The 20,538-nt window shown below is 40.9% G+C and overlaps 1 protein-coding gene across 8 annotated transcripts in view; it reads left to right on the top strand.

The window, feature by feature from the left end:
• LIN54 (lin-54 DREAM MuvB core complex component) overlaps window positions 1-20,538 on the top strand; it is a 71,275-nt gene that overhangs the window by 27,255 nt on the left and 23,482 nt on the right. For 6 of the 8 annotated variants that reach the window (XM_074993700.1, XM_074993704.1, XM_074993703.1 and 3 more), the window contains exons 2-5: window positions 5,009-5,746; window positions 11,798-11,918; window positions 16,824-16,969; window positions 17,096-17,251. In XM_074993700.1, the coding sequence (XP_074849801.1) occupies window positions 5,051-5,746; window positions 11,798-11,918; window positions 16,824-16,969; window positions 17,096-17,251 (1,119 nt within the window). In that variant the 5' untranslated portion in view covers window positions 5,009-5,050. The remainder of the gene's footprint in view (window positions 1-5,008; window positions 5,747-11,797; window positions 11,919-16,823; window positions 16,970-17,095; window positions 17,252-20,538) is intronic. The other 2 variants (XM_074993705.1, XM_074993706.1) reach the window with 2 other exon arrangements.

The raw sequence follows: 20,538 nt of genomic DNA on the forward strand, positions 1-20,538 counted from the left end.
TTATTTACTCTTTTTAATACGGTTTCAAGAATTGTAAGAAAACTGGGACATGGAATTTTTGATCCTTAAGTCAGTGAAAGAACAGTGTAATAGTATAGTATCTTGGCATTTGTTTATCAGTGCTTCCCAGTACTGTACTGTGCATAAATGAAATTCTTTTTGTGTAAACATTTTTAGTGACATCTAATGTTATCTTAGTTATTATTTTGGAATCTAAAACTTTGATTTTGTAGGTGTGATAAATGTTAATAACCTTTGTAAAGTATCTGAATGGATTTCCTTCTGTTTTTGTATTACACCATCAACTGAACCAGTCATAAAATCAAGCTGCCTTGCGCATCTATTTTTTCTTCATGTTTGTTACATGTATTCTACTTACCTATTACCCATTAATCCCCTCTTCTTTTCCACTGTGAATGAGAAACAGGATTTGAGTTCTTACTTGTTCCTTTATGGTTGATATAAGAATAGCCCTTGTTTTTCGCAAGTTCTTTTTTTGGCTTAAAAACAACACTTGCCTTGCTATATATTCTTCTTGTTTTCCCAAGAATATCAAGAATGTCAAGTAAATAGTCCTGCTGGTTTTTGATGATATACTCCTCAAGTGCTTCAAGTAGAGTCAGTACTTCTGTAGCCCTTAAATAAGGTTTTGAGATGTAGTATTCTCAACAAAAGGATTTTTCTTTGGATCACTTATTAGATGTTAAGAGAAACAGAGTTTTAAACAATCTACTTCCTTAGTATCTTTGTCACAACCTAGTAGTTCTTGAGTCTCCCATCTACCCCTCCAGGGTATACAAGATCTGAATTTCTGTTTAGACCTCCATTATACATAAGGAAGTAAATAAAAATCCATTTTTTTTCCTTTTGCAGGTCAACATTAGGAATTTAGCCTGGCTCCTCTTGTGCCATTATCACTTTGATGGCCATTGACTAGATTCTGTGTGCAGGCCTGGTCTTAGAGCAAGTTGATCAAGATGTTTGCCTTGGGCCCCTGACTTTCAGGGCCTTGTGCTTCAGTTGAGCCGGGCCTTGCTGTCAGCATGCCACCTTGGGCCCTGTAAACTCTTTCACTGAGCCTGTCTGTCTGTAAGGGGAATTCTAAACACTCCCCTTTTTTTTCATTCATTGGTAGTGGACACAGGAATTTTCCAGAGCTGTATTTAGAGACTATTAAGCGTTTGGGGAACAACTGTTACCTCTGAGGTTACTCTCTGTCAATCCAAAAAATCAGAACACTATGAAGGAAATCATGGATAGTTCTCCTTTCCAGTTCAATAGAGATCATCTTAAATCCACTGAAGTTAATAGAAAGTGTCTCATTAACTTCATTGAGCTATGGATGAACTTACAAGAACATGCAGAGATCTCTGTACTTGTTAGTTGTTGCAGCACTTCTGAGCAATTCATTTTCTGTTTCTGTTTCTTGGGAACTGCAAGTTTCTAATGACCTTTTCTTCTCACCTTGCAAAAAGATTATTTTTAATGTAGTGTCCTACTGCCTGTAATTGGTGTAAAACATAGGAGAGTCATATTTCTCTGAACGTGAGTAACAGATGTGGCCCAATTCACCTGGGTTTGTTTTTTCTTCTGCAATTTGTGGTGGTGTTACATCCTACTTAGAAAAAGGTCTTACTGAAATTTTTGTGTTTTGGGGCTCGGATTCTGAAACCTTTATTTCTGTAAGGGCTTTCTTGTTGTTTTGCTCAATATGCCTCTAATTCCTTCAGCTCAGAGAGTTCTAAATAGTGCTTCTGTAGGACTTACACACTGCATTCAGATGGAGACATCTCAGCATTAAGGATCTACCAGCTGTTGTATCTGGCAAAGCTGTTTCATTTTATTTGGCACATGGCAGTGGTTCTGCTTGTTACAAAAGAATCTTACTCATTTGGGGGATTATATTGAAAGATTGATGTATACATTTATATGGCTTGTATATTTGTAAAAACTAGCATGTCTGCAAGTAATCAACTGGATTGACGTGAGGAATGTTATATACTGGTGAATACTGCATTCATTAAATTAGTTTGAAATTACTGTGGCAAAGTGAAAGGAAATGAGGAAGAATCAGAGATTGTAGTGAGATGCAGTTACTTTGGAATTTAAAAATAGTGTGGTTGTATTTATTTATTTTTACATTTAACTTGTGTTTTCATAGGTCATTATTTTATTCAACTGTTTCTTTGATTGTCAGAAAAAGGATTCAATCAACCTTTTATTGGCTTGTATTTTTACCAGCAAAACTATTACTGTGCACCAAGCTATTGCAGCAGTACAGCAGTTTGATAGAAACTCATTTTATATAAAGCAGTGAATCTAGATCCATATTTAAATTTACTGAGATGGCCTGATAACCACATGTACATGCAAGAAGCCTGATAATTGTTTTTTGCATATATGAAAGGCTCACTGCATTTATGCTTTTCTCTCTCTTTCTATCAAAAAGTCATTGAAGTCAAAGATGATAATCGTGGCTGTCTCCAAACATGGAAGTATTTTAGAATATCAGCTGAGTATCTAAGATCCTCAGTCCTGCACCAGGACCCCATTGTGCTAGATCCTGTACACACACACAACAGCAAATGAGTCCCTGTCCCAAAGAGCTTTCAATCAAAGTATAAGATAAGACTGTAGGTGGATATAGAGGAATGGGAGAGCACAAGGAGATGATGAGACAATATTGGTTTGCACGATAGGTACTGGTTTTGGCACACCAGTGCTGAACTATTGCCAAGTTTTTTCGAATCTCCGTGGTATCGGGTATGTCAGTCTTGTGTCTGATAATTTGGGTTATCTTCTAAACAGCTCTGTGGCACATTACTTAATACAGCCGTGCGATAAATAGAGTTTGTCTAATAAAGTAAGTCTAATAGAGTTTGTCTAATAGAGTAAGTGACTTTATTTCTGAGCACGCCTGTGGATCATGGGAGTAAGTTATCTCACACTAGGAGCTCATGGCAGCATAATTTCTTAGTGATGTTAATGTCTGTATCCAGTGTATTATCATGTTTTGAGATTCCTTTTAAAAACACCCCTGAAATAAAACCACTTAGCTACACAATGGTTTTTGATCCCAGTTGTTAATAAAAGCATTCCTTTCCTTTTTTTAAAAAAAGATCATACTATTCGTACAAAACCTACTCTTATTCATTACAAGCTGTGTTTCTGATGGCCTTCCCAAATTTTCTTATGCTATTGCTAAAAATAATAAATAATGGTGGATGGTTTAAATATTAGGATATTAACAAAATTAGTCCCTAAACTGGCAAAGAATAATGTTTGAATGCTAAGTATTGTTATGAAAATATCCCAAATTTCCCATCATGTTCGTTACAGAAAACAAACTTGTCTCGTTCCATTAATTGCAAACTCTGGTGGACACTATAAAATAACTTTGCTCTAACTTTAACACTCAAGAGTTTGGATTATTTGGGTTTGGATATTCACATCGCTGAGTGATGTAGTAACACCCATCCCAGTGCCTCTTCTGACCGTTTAGTGTCTTCAGCAGAAGCACTCCAGTGGTGCAGCCTTGTAGTGCCCTAAGATTTCAATTCTTAAAAGTGTGTTTGGTGCAGAGCTCTTTGCTAATGATGTAAAATTCCAAACTGCACCATAAAAAATTGTTTATCTTGTCTAGTTTTCTTATAGCATTCTAATGAACAAAAATAAACTGAAATTAATAGGGATCTCTGAACTGGTTAATTATGTTTATGGTCAGTCTGTCAGCATATAAGCTAGATGACATACAGTAGTTTTTCCCTAAACTTGGACTTCGTGGGTGAATAACCTCCAGACGTTCTGTGGTCATTTTGGCTTTTGATCATAAACTGTTTCAAATTCAGATACAGGATGGCATTATAGTCAGTAAATGCAAACCGAGCATTTAACCCATGCATTTTAAACCATTCACAACAATAATCTATTATTATGAATGGAAGTGCTGTAAAAATGGGATTGCTGTACTTTGCTCAGCAATGTTCAGACTTAGGTGTTTACGGGCAAGGTGTTGGAGTTGCTGTACCCTGAGTTTCAGCATGAATGTTGTAAATCATGAGTGGGTACACAATGTGCCCAGTGAATAAATGGTGAAACAAATACTTTGGGAGGAGACATTTTAAGATCTTGGTCATTGTTGATTAACAGTGTTACCTTTTAGTGGGAAGTGCAGTCCAACATTCATACTTTTGTATCCTATTAATAGGAGATTCTGCCATTTTCCTTTTCCTCTCTTCAAGGTTTTTCAAGCTGAGAGAATGCCATGTATAGAACCCATTGCTAATTTTGTGGGTTTTCTTTTTTTTTTTTTTTTTAAAGATGTCTTTTCTTTCTAATCAGTTCAGCACACCCTGCTGTGTCCTGCAGATTAGTTCATTTATTCACTGGATGTTTTATATTACAGTCACAATTTGAGGCTCTTTCTTTCCTAATAAGTTTAGAACAAGTGAGCGGTGAGACAACTGAAGCATGAAATCACCCATGGTTTTGAAAAGCAGCATTATTGGCTTGGTTCTCAATTAGGCTAGTGATTAAGTTCAATAGGTAACTAAGTTTGTCAGTAAAATAGCTCTGCTTTCTCATGTGGTTTTGGTGAGATCACTGAAATTAATACTCGTAAACAAGTGAACTACTAGCACATTCACTACTTCAAAAAACTCCGTGGAATGAGAGCTTTGTAATGAATGTTGGCATGTGTGACCGCTGAAACCATGGGTGAACTCTTGCATATTAATTTCTGGCTTTCTCTGCCATAAGGAGATGTTGGTGTTCTGCAGTGCTGCTGGAGGAGGTCTGATTAAAGTTAGGATTAAAAGGAAATTCAAGTAAATCTATTAGGGAATCAAGGATAAATTTTAATGGAAATACAGTTTCACTAAAATTCCTCCCATCTTCAGTGTTTGTGCTTCTGTTTTTTCCTCTATGAAATACTATTCATGAAGCTTTTCAGAAACACATGTTGTCATGGAGTTCGACCTACTAACCTTTATTAATTTTTTCAATATAGTTGCAGTGCCTGGTATTTTGCCTTACTGGCAGAACATCTACTATGGAGGTGGTATCAGCAGAGGTGAACAGCTTACTCCCTGAGGAGATAATGGACACAGGTATAACTCTGATGGAAGATGATAGCATTGAGGCTGTTATTGTGGCGTCGCCGATGGGAGATGCTATCCCTATGGAAACAGAACTAGAAGAAATAGTGAACATAAGCTCAGCCAGTGACTCTTCAACTACAGCTACATCCATAGTCGCTGCAGAACCAGCTACTGTGCCCAGCAATCATTCAAGCCAAGTTACAGTGAATACCACAATTACAAAAACAGATACTAATTCAACAGTAAAACCTACCCTGCAAAGTGGCCTCCAGAAACTTGGTGCTCAGACGCCTGTCACTATCTCTGCCAATCAGATTATTTTGAACAAGGCCACGGATCTTAAACTTGGCAGTCAAACTATTAAACAAGAAGGGCAGAAGCTCATTGTGACAACTTTGGGAAAGTCTGGCCAGCCAATTGTCTTAGCACTACCCCACAACCAACTACCCCAGACTCAGAAGGCCACAATTCAGGCTCAGGCAGGAGATTCCAAGGCACCAGCCCAGCAGATCAAAGTAGTTACTCTTGGAGGGCGGCCAGAGATGAAGCCTGTTGTTGGTGTCTCCTCTTTGACGCCGGGAAGCCAGTTGATAAATACTGCAGCCCAGTCTTCTGTATTACAGACCCAGCAGGTAAAATCGGCACAGGTAAAAGGGGCTGTACTTCTCTTAAACTAAACCTTTTATGTTTTAAAGGCTTGCTTTTGTTCCTAAAAATGTGCGTGTGTGCGTGCGTGCACCTGCAACCCTCAGCATTCATTGTATGTATATATCGAATATTTGTTCTAGTGTTTCCAATCATATGTGAATGTAGTCACATTATAAAATATTTACATCCAACTACTGTTTGGGAGATTAAGGTTTATCTTGGAGTGTGTGTCTGAGCCATCAGAATTGATTGCTGTAGAGAGAATTTTTCATGGAATGTTTCATTTAATCCCATACACTTTTAGGAAGATTGAATTCTGCATGGATACTAAGTTTATTTCTTCTAAATCCGTACTACCTTCTTTCTAGTTGCTGTTTAAATTTCATAAGCATACTCGGGCTGAATTTGGAAAAGACATTGTCCCACAAATAGTTGGGGATGGAAGAAGAAAGTTCAGCCTATTGTTTTAAAAAAAAAAAAAATACTTGCTGTGTATGTCAAATGATGGAGACATAAACAAACAAAATAGAGCTCTAAACTCCCAAATGGATATTTCACAGCAAGCGAACATAAAGTACACCTGCAGAACCTTTGAGACTATGTATTTTAAAGCACTATTCAGTCTCAGCATTCTTTTCCAGTGTGGGTTTTTTCCATTTCACTCAGCATATCAAAGTTGAAGACCAGGTCCCTGACTAATGTTGATTGTTCCCTGCTGATTTCTTTATTTCCCTTGTTAATGTTAACATTGGCAGAATATCTTTAAAAGAGGCTGTGGCTCCTGACTCTGCAAACAGATATTTAAGAATGGATCACTTCCTGTTATTTGGCTTAAGGTACAGGGCTGATGCTGGCAGTTCAAAGAAAGCTAAAGGGAAAAAAAAATACAAAAAAAAAATCAACTAGGTTGCACTCTCCAGTTGTTTCTTTTATGATTTTTCTCTGGCACCTGAGACTTGAAAGGCTGCAATTCTTCCTGATTGATGTCCTCTGTTTCCTGAGGATTTTTCTAATAATTGATCTATGTCCAATTGCAAGGCCTTAAGAATCACAGCTCTACAAAAGGAACGTGCTCTTCCCCTTTGTTTCTTGTTGTAAAACTGATGAAACTGTTTGCATCTGGCTTTTCAAAAGCTGCTATCAATGTTTTTGATTTAAGAAACCACACACCCATCAAGTTTTGCCATCTGAAGGTACACAATGTAATAAGTAAGAGATCCATGAGGTTGGCTGATCACTTAGTTTGTGCATTGTGGTCTACTGCAACAGTTTGTCAATGAAACAGGGTGATCATGTGATGATGTCTGGTCCTTTTTTCAGCTGCTTCTACAGAGAAGTGTAGGTAGTAGTGTCAAATACAGACTAGTTGTGGAGGGAGCATTCTGCAGGAGAAGAGGGCCAAATGGCAAACAAGTAAGCTCAGGGAAGCAAAAGATATTGCAGAGGGGAATAGATGGGATCAGAGAGAAAAATTGTGGACCAAGTGTCAGCACTGTGGCTAATTGTTTTAAAAACAGCAAAGTGCTTATTGCAACAAAGACAAAAATATATAAATACTTCTCATAATGCTTTTTTTGGTAAGAAATTCCTGTAGATGTCACAAGGCTATCATCAGTGCAAACGGGAGAAAAATCCATGATCTACAAGATCATGAATATGAGGGGAGGCAGTGCATGTGGGAGATATAATCTCATCATTAAGATCTTGTCCACACTAGCAGTCTGAGAATTCTGCTGCAGGAAGTTTTAGAGGGAAGTCCAATCTTCTCTTTCTGGCTCTGCACTTTCCGTTCCTTGGTTCCCCGACATATGGAAAGGTTATGGTACTGGTCTATTGCAAGGAGTTTGGGAAGTTTATTTAATTGATTTGTAAAACCATTTGAGACCCCCCAAAGAAAATCTATGAAAAGCAGTAATAATGTATCATATTTATTTAAAATGCTGTTTGATACTGAAAAGTGAATTAATTAAAAATCCCTGGGATCTGGGAATCTGAATTCTTAACATACCTTATCACCAGTATTAAAAGCTGTGCAAGTCATGTTAGACCCTCAGTTGTACCACTAAAGCCACATTGTTTTCCAGTTTGGACCTTCAGTAACTAATATAAACCCATTGCTTTGGTAAATGCAAAAGTAATTGAAATGTGGTAAAACATTCTGTAGAACCCCTAGATCTCTCTTTCAGCACTATATAGAATTTGCAGTGCTACTGAGAGTAAAATACATTAAACTGGGGCCTCACCTATGCTAGAAAAGGTTTGCTGGTATAGAAAATCCTTCTGATATAGAAGGGCTTTTGACAGCATAAAGATATAATTAAAAAAATCACACCTCAGTGCGCATTACTACACCAGAGAAAGTTTTGAGTGTATATCTGGTTTAACTCATGCGTTGTTCTAATCTGATGCCCAGACCCTCTCCTCTCCAATTGCTACGTCAGCCTAAAATTCCTAAATAAATTTGTCTTGCTTTGGTATCTGGCAGAGCCCATGGTGTGCAACAGAAATTTCAGTTTACTGTGCTGTGGCTATTTTGGCAAAGCAAGACACCTCAGTGATGGTCTCTTCAAATTTAAAAGCACCCTTTTCTCGCCCCCTTCCCCTTGCTCCCTGAACATGTCTTTTCAAGCTCCATCATCTTTCCTGACACATGGCCGTGGGACCTCTCTTCACCTTTGTTCTTTCACAGCTTCAGATTTGATAGGATGGAATACTGTGCATAGTAAGGATGTTAAAGGTTAACCTCATCTGCTTAGGATGAGGCTTATGGTTATGGTTAACCATTATGGGCTAAAGCAGCCCCTGGCCTGCTGCAGTTGGAGTAGCCCCATTTGCAGTGGTCTTGAGAGGAGAGGGGCAACTGGGGAAGCTGAAGCAGCCCCCCCGCCACCGCTGCGGACAGGGTCTCCTTTGGCTCATCTGGAGCACCCTTACTCCTAGTGCGCTGGGACAGGGGCTGCTTTGGTCTGGCTGGAGCACCCCCACCTGCTGCATGCCCAGAACTGCTGCAGCTGGGGACTGCTTCTCTGTCCTACAGTGTGCCTGAGGCTGCTGCAGACATGGGCTGCTTGGGCTGGGCTGGAGGGCCCCTATCCATGGTGCTCCTGGTCTTGGCTGCTGTAGACGGGCATCGCTCTGGCTGCATTGGAATGCATCCTACCTATGGCAGCACTGCAGGTGGGGAAGCTCCAGTCAGACTGTAACAGCCCTGGTCCCTGGCTTCCCCAGTGTCCCCAGTCCATTTAATTGGAGAAGAGGTTAAACCTTATGTTTAACCAGTTAATCATGTAAATGGGATTTTACATCCCTAGTGCATTAGTTAGTTGTATTTGCAATTTTAGGTCAGAATCATCGAGCATATTGTAATCTAACTGATGAGGGCAAAATTGGCTTTTAGATATGGGCATGCTGTTCCTACTGAGCTGTGAATGCATCTCAGAGGGCAGAATCTGACCTTTACTGTAAATGAAAACACTTGCAAATTAGCCTCTTTTGTATTCTGTCAGCAGCATAGGGTTGTATGCTTTTTTGGGGGGGGTGGGGGGTCGTAATCTGGCCTTAGTCTCTTCGTTGTAAAACGCATATTCCCAGGGCTTTAACAGTGTGGCCCACTCCATTGAAATGCTCACTGACAGGTTACGAAGGGAGACATCTGAACTAGAGTTTATGCTCAAATTTGATACTTTGCTCCTTGGCCTCAACAGAGAGAGCAATTACCTTATGAATTACAGAGCCAGCTTCCCCATCTTTAATATTCATAGTCATCTCAGGCAAGTCACTTAATAGACACTTACAGTAAGTAATTTTTCCCCACTCCTCTTCACCCTTTGCCCCCTGCCTTCTGCCCTATGTACCTGATTTGTCAATTTCATTTTAATTTTTTGTTTGTGTATCTCTAATATATAATCATCATGCCAGTTCACTTTTACCGCTATTTCCAGTCCAGCACTGTCTCCAGATCTGAAGAAGTGGGTTTGCCCCATGAAAGCTCATCATCTAATAAATTAGTTCGTTAGTCTTTAAAAAGATGCAGGACTGCTTTTTTGTTTTGTTAAAATACAGCCTAGCACAGCTACCTCTCTGGTACTAGTACAAGGGGTTAGCTGCAATCTGTTTCTACTGCAGTTCTTTCCTCCTGCTACCCGCTCTGTACCTGATCTCCCCACCATCCATGCTTGCTTCACAAGGAAAAACAACTACAACTCTAGTTTGAGTGTACCTAAAATACTTCATATTAGCAGCAGTCTGGTATATGGCAGCACTTCAAAGCCAGATGAATCAATATTCATTAATGATACCTAATGTCATCTCATACAAAAGTGAAATGGATGGACTTCTTGACATCACTTCTCACACTGGAGAATAAAAGCAAATGATAGTAATAATCTAGAGCAGGTGAGACTGATTTCTGACAGAACAAAGATCTTGACTTCAGCAGGTACAATTTCAGTACAATTTCAGGTATAACGTGTTTCCTGAAAACAGACACAACCACGGGGCTTTACACGCTGTCCCCTCTCCATCCTACCTCACAAACACTGGCTCCACAGCTTCCATTGACTGGGGGGAAATGCAGCTAGTGGTGGCAGTGGGGTGGCACCTGGCTCTGCTTCCATGTAAGAGCCAGAGAAGGGACCTACTGCTGCTTCCAGAAGCTGCTTGGTGTAATCACCATTTGAAACCTTCACTCGGACTCTCCCCTCTTCCTCGTGTCCCAGTCCTCTGCTGCAACCCTGATTCCTCTCTCACCCCCATGAATTCTTCAGTCTCAGCCCAGAGCATCCTCCTGCACCTCAGACCCCTCATCCAGGGCCCCACTCTAGAGCCTGCACTGCCAGCCCTAGTCCTCACCCCCACACTCAGTTTCATGAGCATTCACAGCCTCTCATACAATTTCTATACCAAGATGTGGCCCTCAGGCCAAAAAGTTTGCCCATGCCTGCCCCTGACTGGAAGAAGGTACCTTTAATTCTAATTTAAATCAGTAGCCCACAGCTCTTTACCTGATGGATACCAGTATCAGACTTGATCACTACGACTAATGCAACCTAGAGCTCTGTGGAGTAGGTCAGGTTTTGATTTCCAGAAATTGGACGGGCAGGTGACAGATTTGTGCATAAATCTTCAACTGGACTTGTGCTCCATCAAGCAGCTAAAATTACCTGTCTCTTACCAAGTCATTTGTTTGAAGACTGCAGAATGTTATAGCTGAGGCTACATCTATGCTATGAAATAAAGTCAAGTTTAAGGCAGTTAGCTCGTATTGTACCAAGTGACTGTCTTCCCTGGAAATACCATTAGCTCGACTTAGGGAGCACTAATATCGATATCATAATATCATTGGAACCAGGTGGGTATAGTGTCAAGTTCAAATTTAACAGTTCAAATGAAGGCTAGGGTGGAAGCACCATGTCTTTGAATCAAATTCATTAGCCTCTAGATGCTGATTGGCACTGTTGTACCTGGCTTCCAGTTGCTCGCCACTTGCGGGAGCTGGGAAACTGACCAGCGCAGCAGCTCTGGTTAGTTTCCCAGCTCCTGCAAATGATGGGGAGCTGGGAAATTCATGGTGCTGCTGTAGTTGGCTCCTGGCTGCCTGCCACTCGCGGGAGCCAGGAAACCGAGCAGTGCCGGTTAGTTCCTCGCCTCCCCCAAGCTGCGGGGACCTGGAAACCAGGCAGCAGGGTGAGCGCTGCTAGTGGTGAGGGTGCGGCAGGGCCCTGGGGGAAGGGTACAGAATGTGAGGCTGAGGGAACTGTGGCATAGGTTCCCAGAATGCTCTGCTGCAACAGTTGCTGTTTGGCCACCCTACTGTGGCAGCACTAACTTGACTGAAGTGAGGATGCTCAAAATTGAATTTCTAAAACCCAACATTGTAAAATCAAATTTAATAAAATCAAATTTATCTGGTCATGTAGACAAAGCCCCAACTATGTGCTTATTATCTGTTCCCCCTTCCCACCCGCCTTGCTTTACAATGATCTAGCAAAATTTCACTTCAATTCTCAACATGGGTTATTTTGAAATTCTCTTCTGTGTCCCTCTTTCAGATTGCTAAGAAGACCCGAACACCAACTTCTGGCCCAGTAATCACCAAGGTGATCTTTGCAAAACCAATTAACAGCAAAGCAGTTACAGGACAGTCAACTCAAGTGTCACCAGTCATTGCAGGTCGTACTCCTTTATGACTTGTTTGTCTTTCCTGTTTTCCGAGGGCTTTGGAATGGAATGGTGATAGTAAATAAAAATCTTGCTGTTCACGTACTGTAGCTTTTGATGCTAACTGTACTGCATCACATGTCCAGAGTTTTAGATGTTTAGAAGACTTTATAGCTAAAATGTAGCTGCTTAAGATGGTATAAAAACAAAAACATGCCATTGCAGGGTATCATATCTCAGCCATTTAGAGTGGTGGTTGTGAATGTATCTGCATACTGCAGACTGCTGACAAAACTAGACAGATCAGATATGGATAGTACAATATTTGTATGCAGTTGAACAAAAGCTATCCAAGATTCTAACATAATGTCAAAACATTTAAAAACTCAGTCATGTATAAGAGGGAAATTGCACCTTATTAACAACAGGAGTTTTATTTGGTGAAAGCCTGGAATGAGGTCTCTGGGGCGTTGGGGATGAATTAGGTCAATAAACGTATATTGATGTGACTAGTTATCAGCAGGTGTTACAGGTAACACATAAGTGTAAAATAGCTTTTTTTAAAAGCTAGAACTGAGTGGGCTTATAGTCTCCAAAGTTTCACATTATTTTGTTTTTTAATTCAGTTGTGACAATAAAATATAAATCTGTAAGTTGAATTTTCCTGATAAACATTGCACTACAGTAGCTGACTTGAAAAATAGTATTTTTGTTTATTTCTAAAGTACAAATATTTGTAGTAAAAAATATAAAGTGAGTACTGTATATTTTGTATCGTGTGTTGTAACAGCAATCTGTAGACTTAAAAATGTAGAAGAACCAAAAATATTTAATACATTTCAATTGATATCCTGTTGTTTAACAGGATGATTAAAACTGAGTTAATTGTGATTAACTTTTTGCGTTAATTGCATGAGTTAACTGCAATTAATCAACAGCCTTCATTTTCACTAATAATATATGAAAGAGTGGAAATTAGCTAAGAGCAAGAAATGTACATATTAGAACATGAAATTTAATGGTTTCATGTAAGTCCTTTTCCACTGCAGTTGTTGGGCACTCTCATATCTGAAGGGAAACACAAAGTTGACAATTCAGTTTTTGGGAGGAAAAAAATTTATTTCAGCTTCATTTTTGTTTTAAACCAATATGTTAGAGATTCAGGACTTTCTTCCCCACAGTCCATGCCAGAAAAGCATCACTTACCGGTTCAAATCCTTGTCTAAAGGGGAGAAGTGTTTTGTAGAGATTCCAGCTGAGAGAGTGTCTGGCCTTTGCTCGCAGCGAGGGTGTGGCACACGTACTTACTTAGTATTTGATATTTTTAAGCTGAGTGGGAAGATTTCCAGCTTCTGGCTTTTAGCTTCTTAAAGTTTAAAGTAAATGTAAACAGTAAACCTTCCATTAGGAAGGAAGAAAAAAACAAGTCATGGTGCTCAGGGGAAGGACAGAGAAGGGGAAAGATTCTATCTTCAGAAAAACAAACTGGAAATATTGAAAAGTATCCAAGTTGAGGTTTGTAAGAACATCATGTTTATTCATTTAATGGCTATTAGTAACATTAGTGTTGTATTTTTTTCAATGTACCTTTTTACTAAGCTTATAGATAGGATCTTTTCTCATCTTGTGTAAATACTCTTCAGGGGAGGGGAATTTTTCTAGGATAATGCTGTTTCAGGGGGCTTGCTGCACTCTGTTGACGTGTATTTGTCATCTTACCACTTAATTCTTTCTTGTTCTTGGCCCTGGCCTGTATAGCAAATGTTTTCATCTTCATTAAAAATGTAAGGGAAAGTAACATGGCTTTTTTAGTACCGTAGGGTCTCAACATTCACCAACTTAACTTTCGCTAATTCAGTTATTTGTGAGCAGCCGCAAGCAGCTGCTTTCTCTGGGCTCCGGGCACGGAGTGCCAGCAGCCGCCACTTCCCCGGGGCCCCCCAGTGGGAGTGCCAGCAGCCGGGCTCCAGGTGGAACGTCTGCCATGTTCGCGAAATTCAACATTCACAAGGGTTCTCAACACAGAACCCTTACGAATGTTGAGACCCTACTGTATTTGGTTGTTTAGTACATGGAATATCTCAGCACCAGGGTTACCTCAAAGTGGCACTCAGCTGCCTAATAAGCCCTATGCTAGGGCTCAGGGCTGCTGCTCATAGAGCTGCTGCAGCTTCCTCTCCCCAAGCCATGGCAGCCAGCCTTTCCACTGGCTCCAGCAGAGTTGCTACAGCTAGGGGAGAGGCATGCACCTCTGATCCCAGTAGCAGGGTGGGATGAAGGAAGGGGCTTATGGGGCTGTAGCCCAAGGCCTCTGACTAAATGGGCCCCTTTAGCTCAGGGCTGCAGCCTCTACAGCCCCTGTATTCTGGGCCAGCCCTTCCTGGCAGGGGATGCAGCTCTGTGCACTGCCGTTCCTTCACCACCACCCCTTCGCTCTCTTGTTGGAGCCAAGTTGCCATGAGCACCTGCAAGTTCTGTCTCCTCATGCTCAGTGCCTGCAGATGAGCACAGGGCCACTTGTCTCCACCACCAAATGGGACATCCTTAGGTTAGCACCTCACACCACAACCCAGAGCCCCCTCCGCCACTCTAGCTCTGAGATCCCTCTTGTCCCCTGATTCGTGCCCAAACCTGCACCACCCGCACCCTAAACTCTTGCCCTGAACCCACTTCCGCAGTCCAGACTGCTTGGCCCCAGCCTGGAGCTCCATCCTGCACCCCAAATGCCTCATCCCCAGCCCCACCACAGAGCTCACATCCCCAGCCAGAGCCCTCATCCTTCAAACCAGCCTCACCCCCAGCACAGATCATCCATGTGCAGAATGAATTTTATTGTGTGCCCAATATAGAGGTGATGCGTTGCATATCATCTTCCTGTTGGGGCAATAACAAAATTCATTCTGTGCATGGACATCAAAAATTAGAGGGAACATTGCTCTGCACAAGGGAGCAGTTGATCTCAGTAGTTTCCATTTCTCTTGGAGTACCCATTACCGGTGGACTGGTGCCGCCAGTCTTCCCTGTGTCATTGTTTCTTGTTCCTTTTTGCCTTTTGTTTCCGTTTTAATTTTTGTTATCTTCATTTTTTGTTCTCTCATCAGTCTCCCTCATCTCCCTACTCCCAGGGACTAGCTCTAACCCCTATTGGAATTGAAGGTTGTGTTTGCATTGACTTCATTGGGAATTGGGTTGGGGGACACAAGCTGTAAGGTTCTTGCAGTGAGCATCCAGTAATTGCTGGGTCAGCCTGGCTTACCTGCTGGGTGAAAAGAAGGTTGGGCTAGTGAGCTGCTGCCTGTGCCCAAGATCTGTTGTTTTGGGCTGCTGGAGGAGCAGTGTGAGAAGGCTTTAAGGAGCCAGCTGTCACTTCACACACCTGCAAGCACAGAGGGGTGCATGTAGCTCTAGAATGGTGCAGTTCTTTCCACTCCCTGCAGTTCTTCTGCAGCTTCTGGCGCTAGCCGGAAGCCTCCCATTGGGAAACATTGACCACAGTCCTGCCACAGAGACTGCAGGAGGAGCTCTTATTTTTTCATGGAGCTGTTGAATACTGGGGCCAAAAGTCCTTAATTATTTCCCCTCTTCAGGTGAATGTAAATTCTTTTGAATATTTTTCTCATTTAACAGAAATTACTCTAAAATTAGCACTTAGGTTGGACATTTGTATCCCTATTTTATGAACGATTTCTTATGAATACGAAATCAGTGTCATGTATGTCCCAGCTCCTACTTCCCGCCTCTTCTGCTCTGCTGCCATCCTTTGTGTCCTGCTGATTTGGCAGTGGAGGAAGATCAGCAGTGCACATGCCAGCACAAAGCTGTGTGTGAAAAGGTTTGTGACCCTCCCTGTTATCTAATAGAAATACAGTAGAGACAACCTAGTGGTGCCCTTTGGTGTTTAAGCTTTGTTACCATTGGCTGTTGTCGAACAGCAGATGTATATTCAGCTAGCAGATTTCACAGACAGGTGTGTTCATTCTTGTGCTGAGCAAACCAGCAGTCATGTAACCCTTTAAAGCTAACAAAATAATTTATTAGGTGATGAGCTTTTCTGAGGCAGACCAACTTCTTGAAGTGAGATGGGAGATGGGAAGTTGTCTCTGAAGTTTTACAAGCCAATTCAGTGCCACGAAGAAGTGGGTCTGCCCCACAAAAGCTCATAATCTAATAAATAATGTTGTTACTCTTTAAAGGGCTACACAACTGCTTTTTTGTTTTGTGAAGACACAGACTAACATGGCTACCTCTCTGTGACCATCCCATCTCTCTGTGTTGCACAACTTTCAAACTTACAATTAATGTGTACTGATTAAAAAAAAAAAAAGTCCCCTCAACACCTTAAAATAGCTCATAGGTGCTGACTTGGCTTTTTCTCTCTCTGGGGGGTCATACTGAGTAATCAGAAAATGCTGGTATCCCTGAGAAACAGATTCATCCCTGGATGTTTGTGCAGCAGGCATTTATCAAGAGGGCTTGCGATAGTAAATCTTTTGCCCAAGCTCGCTCTGTTTACGGAGGGCACTGTGATGTGCGGTGAAAAATCTGCTAAAACTCAGCTCTGGGACTAAGGAATGATCAGTGAAACACATTGAAAAGGTCAATGTAAATTTAACTTTTCAAGGTATTTTTAGATATTAGGAGTATTTGGAAAACCCCCCCAGAGCATATGTTTGCTTCTAAGCTGGTTTCCCTCTCTTTCCTTGCCCATTAAACATTATCTAAGTGGTATCCCTCTCCATTGAACATGATCTAAATAATATGGTGACACTCCACTGATATCAAACTTTCCCTGTGAGCTGGTGCAGAGGTGCATTGGCAAACTTAGAATCCATAATGTGGAAATAAATCTGTTGCTTGTGAGGCTGTCATAAATCAACATATAAGTAATTAAGGTGACCTTGTGCCTCTTGTTTACAGGAAGGGTTCTTTCGCAGACTGCTCCAGGAACACCACCAAAGACCATAACCATCTCTGAGAGTAGTGTTATTGGGTCGTCTTTAAGTTCTACAACACAACAGACGCCGAATAAAATAGCTATTTCCCCACTGAAGTCCCCTAATAAGGTAAAACACCTTGCCTCTTGCATGAGTGCAATATGTATGTATGCAGGGCACTGAGGAAGGTCTAGTAGTGTGGGGAATTGCTTACTGCAGAATGAATTTAACCAGCTTCTTCGTTTTGCTCAGCAGCTGACAATGGTGTCAGTGGCCTCACAACCTCCAAACTCCCCTCAGAAGACAGTGGGTGTTCCTCTGAATGTAGCCTTAGGACAGCAGCTCCTCACAGTGCAGCAGTCAGCACCCTCTTCCCCTGGCAAGGCCATAGTCAACCATACAACTGCTCAGGTATATACTGACTTTCCTTGCACTGTACAGTTTTATCTTCATGAGTCAGCTGCAGTTTCCACACTGTCTGAGAGTACTCAGCTGCTGCAGGGTGTTCTTGCTCCTGGGGCCTGCCAGAAGCACCATCCTTTGGACCAGGCAGTCTTCCAACCCAAGCGCCCAACTGGATGCTATTAAATCTGAGATTACTAGGTGTGCAGAGGGAAGACAGGCAGTTGGAAAATGACTTATCTAAGTTAGGGAGTTGAATGGTCCATCAGCTGCTTTTTTTAATTTGCATTACATCTGTTTGAGGCCAATTTACTGCCTCTTCGAATGTCATATACATGGCATTATTTTGTCTCCTCAAAATGATAGAAACTGAAATATGGATAAACAAATGTAAAAGCAGCAGTACTAGGATATTCTGCAAATCATTTTCTGTTCTGAGGCACTTCCGTGGCACCTTCACTAGCTGCTTGGGATTAAGGGAGAGTTGAAAATTTGGGGCTTGAATCTCGGAAGTTTGGCATACTTGGTGGGAGATTGTGAGTACTCTGATCTCCATAGATGAAGCCCTAATCCCTAAGGCAGAACTGTTTCTTTATACATGATTTTTCTTCTTTCACACTGTGATATCTTTCACAAATACAGAAGTCTTGAAGCAGGCCAATCCAAGGACAGTGAAATGAGGTTTTTCAGACTGCTAAACACAGTGTAATGGTCTGTTTCTGAAAACATCCCACTTCTTCCACACTTTTTTGTGCAGAAAAGGAGTATTGTGTTCAAAATCAACTGAAGATGGTGCAGAGTAAGACTATTTGATCCTTTTGAGAGATGGTAATTTTCTCTCAAGTTTGCAAACAGATTCAGTGCCTGTTTCGTATCTTCTCTGTTTAATAATTCTTTTGTATTACTTGATAGTAACACACTATCAAGTTGCCCCACTGCAGGTTGAACTCCTGTAGAACTCAATGGGAGTTCTGTGCTGAAAGAGCCTGCAGAAGTGGGTCTATAGTATGGATTAACTCATACCGGGTTTTGGGCTTCAATCCACAACAAGTCTGTTTTAAAAATTACCTGTTTATCTAGTTAGATATTTGTCACTCACTATACTCTTTGTGCATTATTAGGCAGATGATATTATCTGCTTTGCAACTTCTTATTTTAGTAGGATGGAAAGAAGCCTGGATGGTAGCTGAGTAAATTGAATTTCAATAGCAGAATACCTTGATCAATTTTTCCAAGAAAAGGTACAAACAAACTCAAGTAGAGAAAGTTAAGGCTGCTACTCTGTTTTCACGGAGAAGATGTAGTTGAAGTTCAGGTTTCCCATTTTGGCATATTACAGTAAACTCTTCCATATCCGGCAACCCTGGGACCTGGAGGTTGATGGATATTCAAATATTCTGAATAATAGAGAGGTATACCTAGCAATGCACAACATTAAAGAAAAACAAGATTAGATATTGAGAAACAAACAAAGTACGCAGAATACTTTATTTATCAACCACAGTAGTATTGTACACTGTAAACTTATACTATATTTGCTGTATTTATTTGTATTTCACTGTACTTATGGAAAACATAATTACAATTTACTTATGGTTAAAATGCCGGTTATTTGAGAGTTCTGGATAATAGAATGCCGGATATGAAAGAGTTTACTGGATGTTCCACACACATTGTAATAATCCCCAAGTACCAGGGAACAGGAGCCTTTATCTCAAAGATTCTGATGAAACTCGAGTAGAATTTTTTTTAAACGGTTTAAAACTAGAAATGGAGTTTAACATCTAATGAAGTCAAACCCTTGTTAAAATCTTTTGCTACATCCAGTACCACCTCCTTTTTGGGGTGAACAATTATTTCACTCACAAAAGGACTGCTGAAAGTAGGGAAAGCAGTCCACAGTTTGTGTTTGCAGAGCATGCTGTAGAAAAGAAGTACTTCCCCAAACTCGTAGACATTTGCCAGATAATACTGTTGTTTTATGTATGGGAATAAGAGATTTCCAGACAGCCCTCGCTTTTGTGGCTACCAAAGAAATAGATGCTAATACAAGCTTCTGATGCATAATAGAGGTTCAATGCTTCTGAACATCTGGAATAACAGTGAGTGGCTCAGCTTGTCTGTCTTGAGAATTGGCTGGTGGGTTGTTGTGTAGTATAACAAGACACTGCTAACACATTTGTTAGGTGGTTTTCTCTTCCTTTCATTTTTTTTCCCTTTTAAATTTCCTTTCAGACATTCCATAATTATCCTTATAGTAAGAATCACCATTGCTGTTCCTTCCACCTTGTGCTTAGCTGTGACAGTCTGAGTTCCTTTTCTAGATCTGAAAAAGAGCTCTGTGTAGCTAGAAAGCTTTTCTTGCTCACTAACAGCAACTGGTCCAGTAAAAGGCATTACCTCACCCATCTAGTCTTATATCCTGGGACCAACCCGGCTGCTGCAGCAACACTGAAAACAAATTGAGAAAGACAGCCTCTTCAGCGCAGCCTAGTGGCTCTATTTCAATAGCACAGCTTATCAGAGGAAAACTGTATGACAGTGATTGGTTTACCAAAGACAAACCAAAGTATCCACGACAAAGTTATGGTTGCATACTTTTTCCAAATACAGCGCCCAATAAAGCTATTACAGAAGTGTGAGTCAGCGGCCCAAATCTTTCTCTTCAACGACTCGCTGATACTTTTTTCTTTTTTCCTTCTGTTCAGGAAGGACTGTGGTTTTCGTGTCAGACTAAGACATCTGCTTGAAGACCGTCTTCCAAAGAGTTTGACGCTATATGTTGATGGTTTATTTTTGGCCTGGGCTTTCTTATGTGGCTCTTATGAGCATTGTGGTTGTGTGTTCTGGTGTTGTCTTGTGGTTCATAATTCCCAGCCAAACTTCAGTAGTGTGATATTGGGTATATTGGATGTAAGGCTGGCTCTTTCTATGGAGTGTACTTCCTTCAGGTCTCATCAAGAACCGAAATATTAGCTTAGTCTTTTAAAGCCTGGGAATGCCTTCTTACTGCAAGGAAAGCCAGCTTCTTCTGAATGAGTCTAAGATGGCCATACAGCTGTGCAGAATAGAAAATGTGACTTTTAGGCACTTAATGGTGGAACATTTTTAGTTTGCTCTAAGCAGAAGAGGAGGGTATGTAAGACCCGAGTTCCCATTTTTGCTTCTCTTTGCTGTGAAAATAGTCTTTTCTTGTTGGTGTTTAAATTTGCCAATAAGTCTGTGTTGCTAAAATATGAAATGGTAGTATGTGCTGGACTTGATGCCTGGCACCTCTGCGCAGTTATGTTATTCTT

The sequence above is a fragment of the Carettochelys insculpta genome, chromosome 4 (genome assembly GCF_033958435.1).
Source record: "Carettochelys insculpta isolate YL-2023 chromosome 4, ASM3395843v1, whole genome shotgun sequence".
Lineage (NCBI taxonomy): Eukaryota > Metazoa > Chordata > Testudines > Carettochelyidae > Carettochelys > Carettochelys insculpta.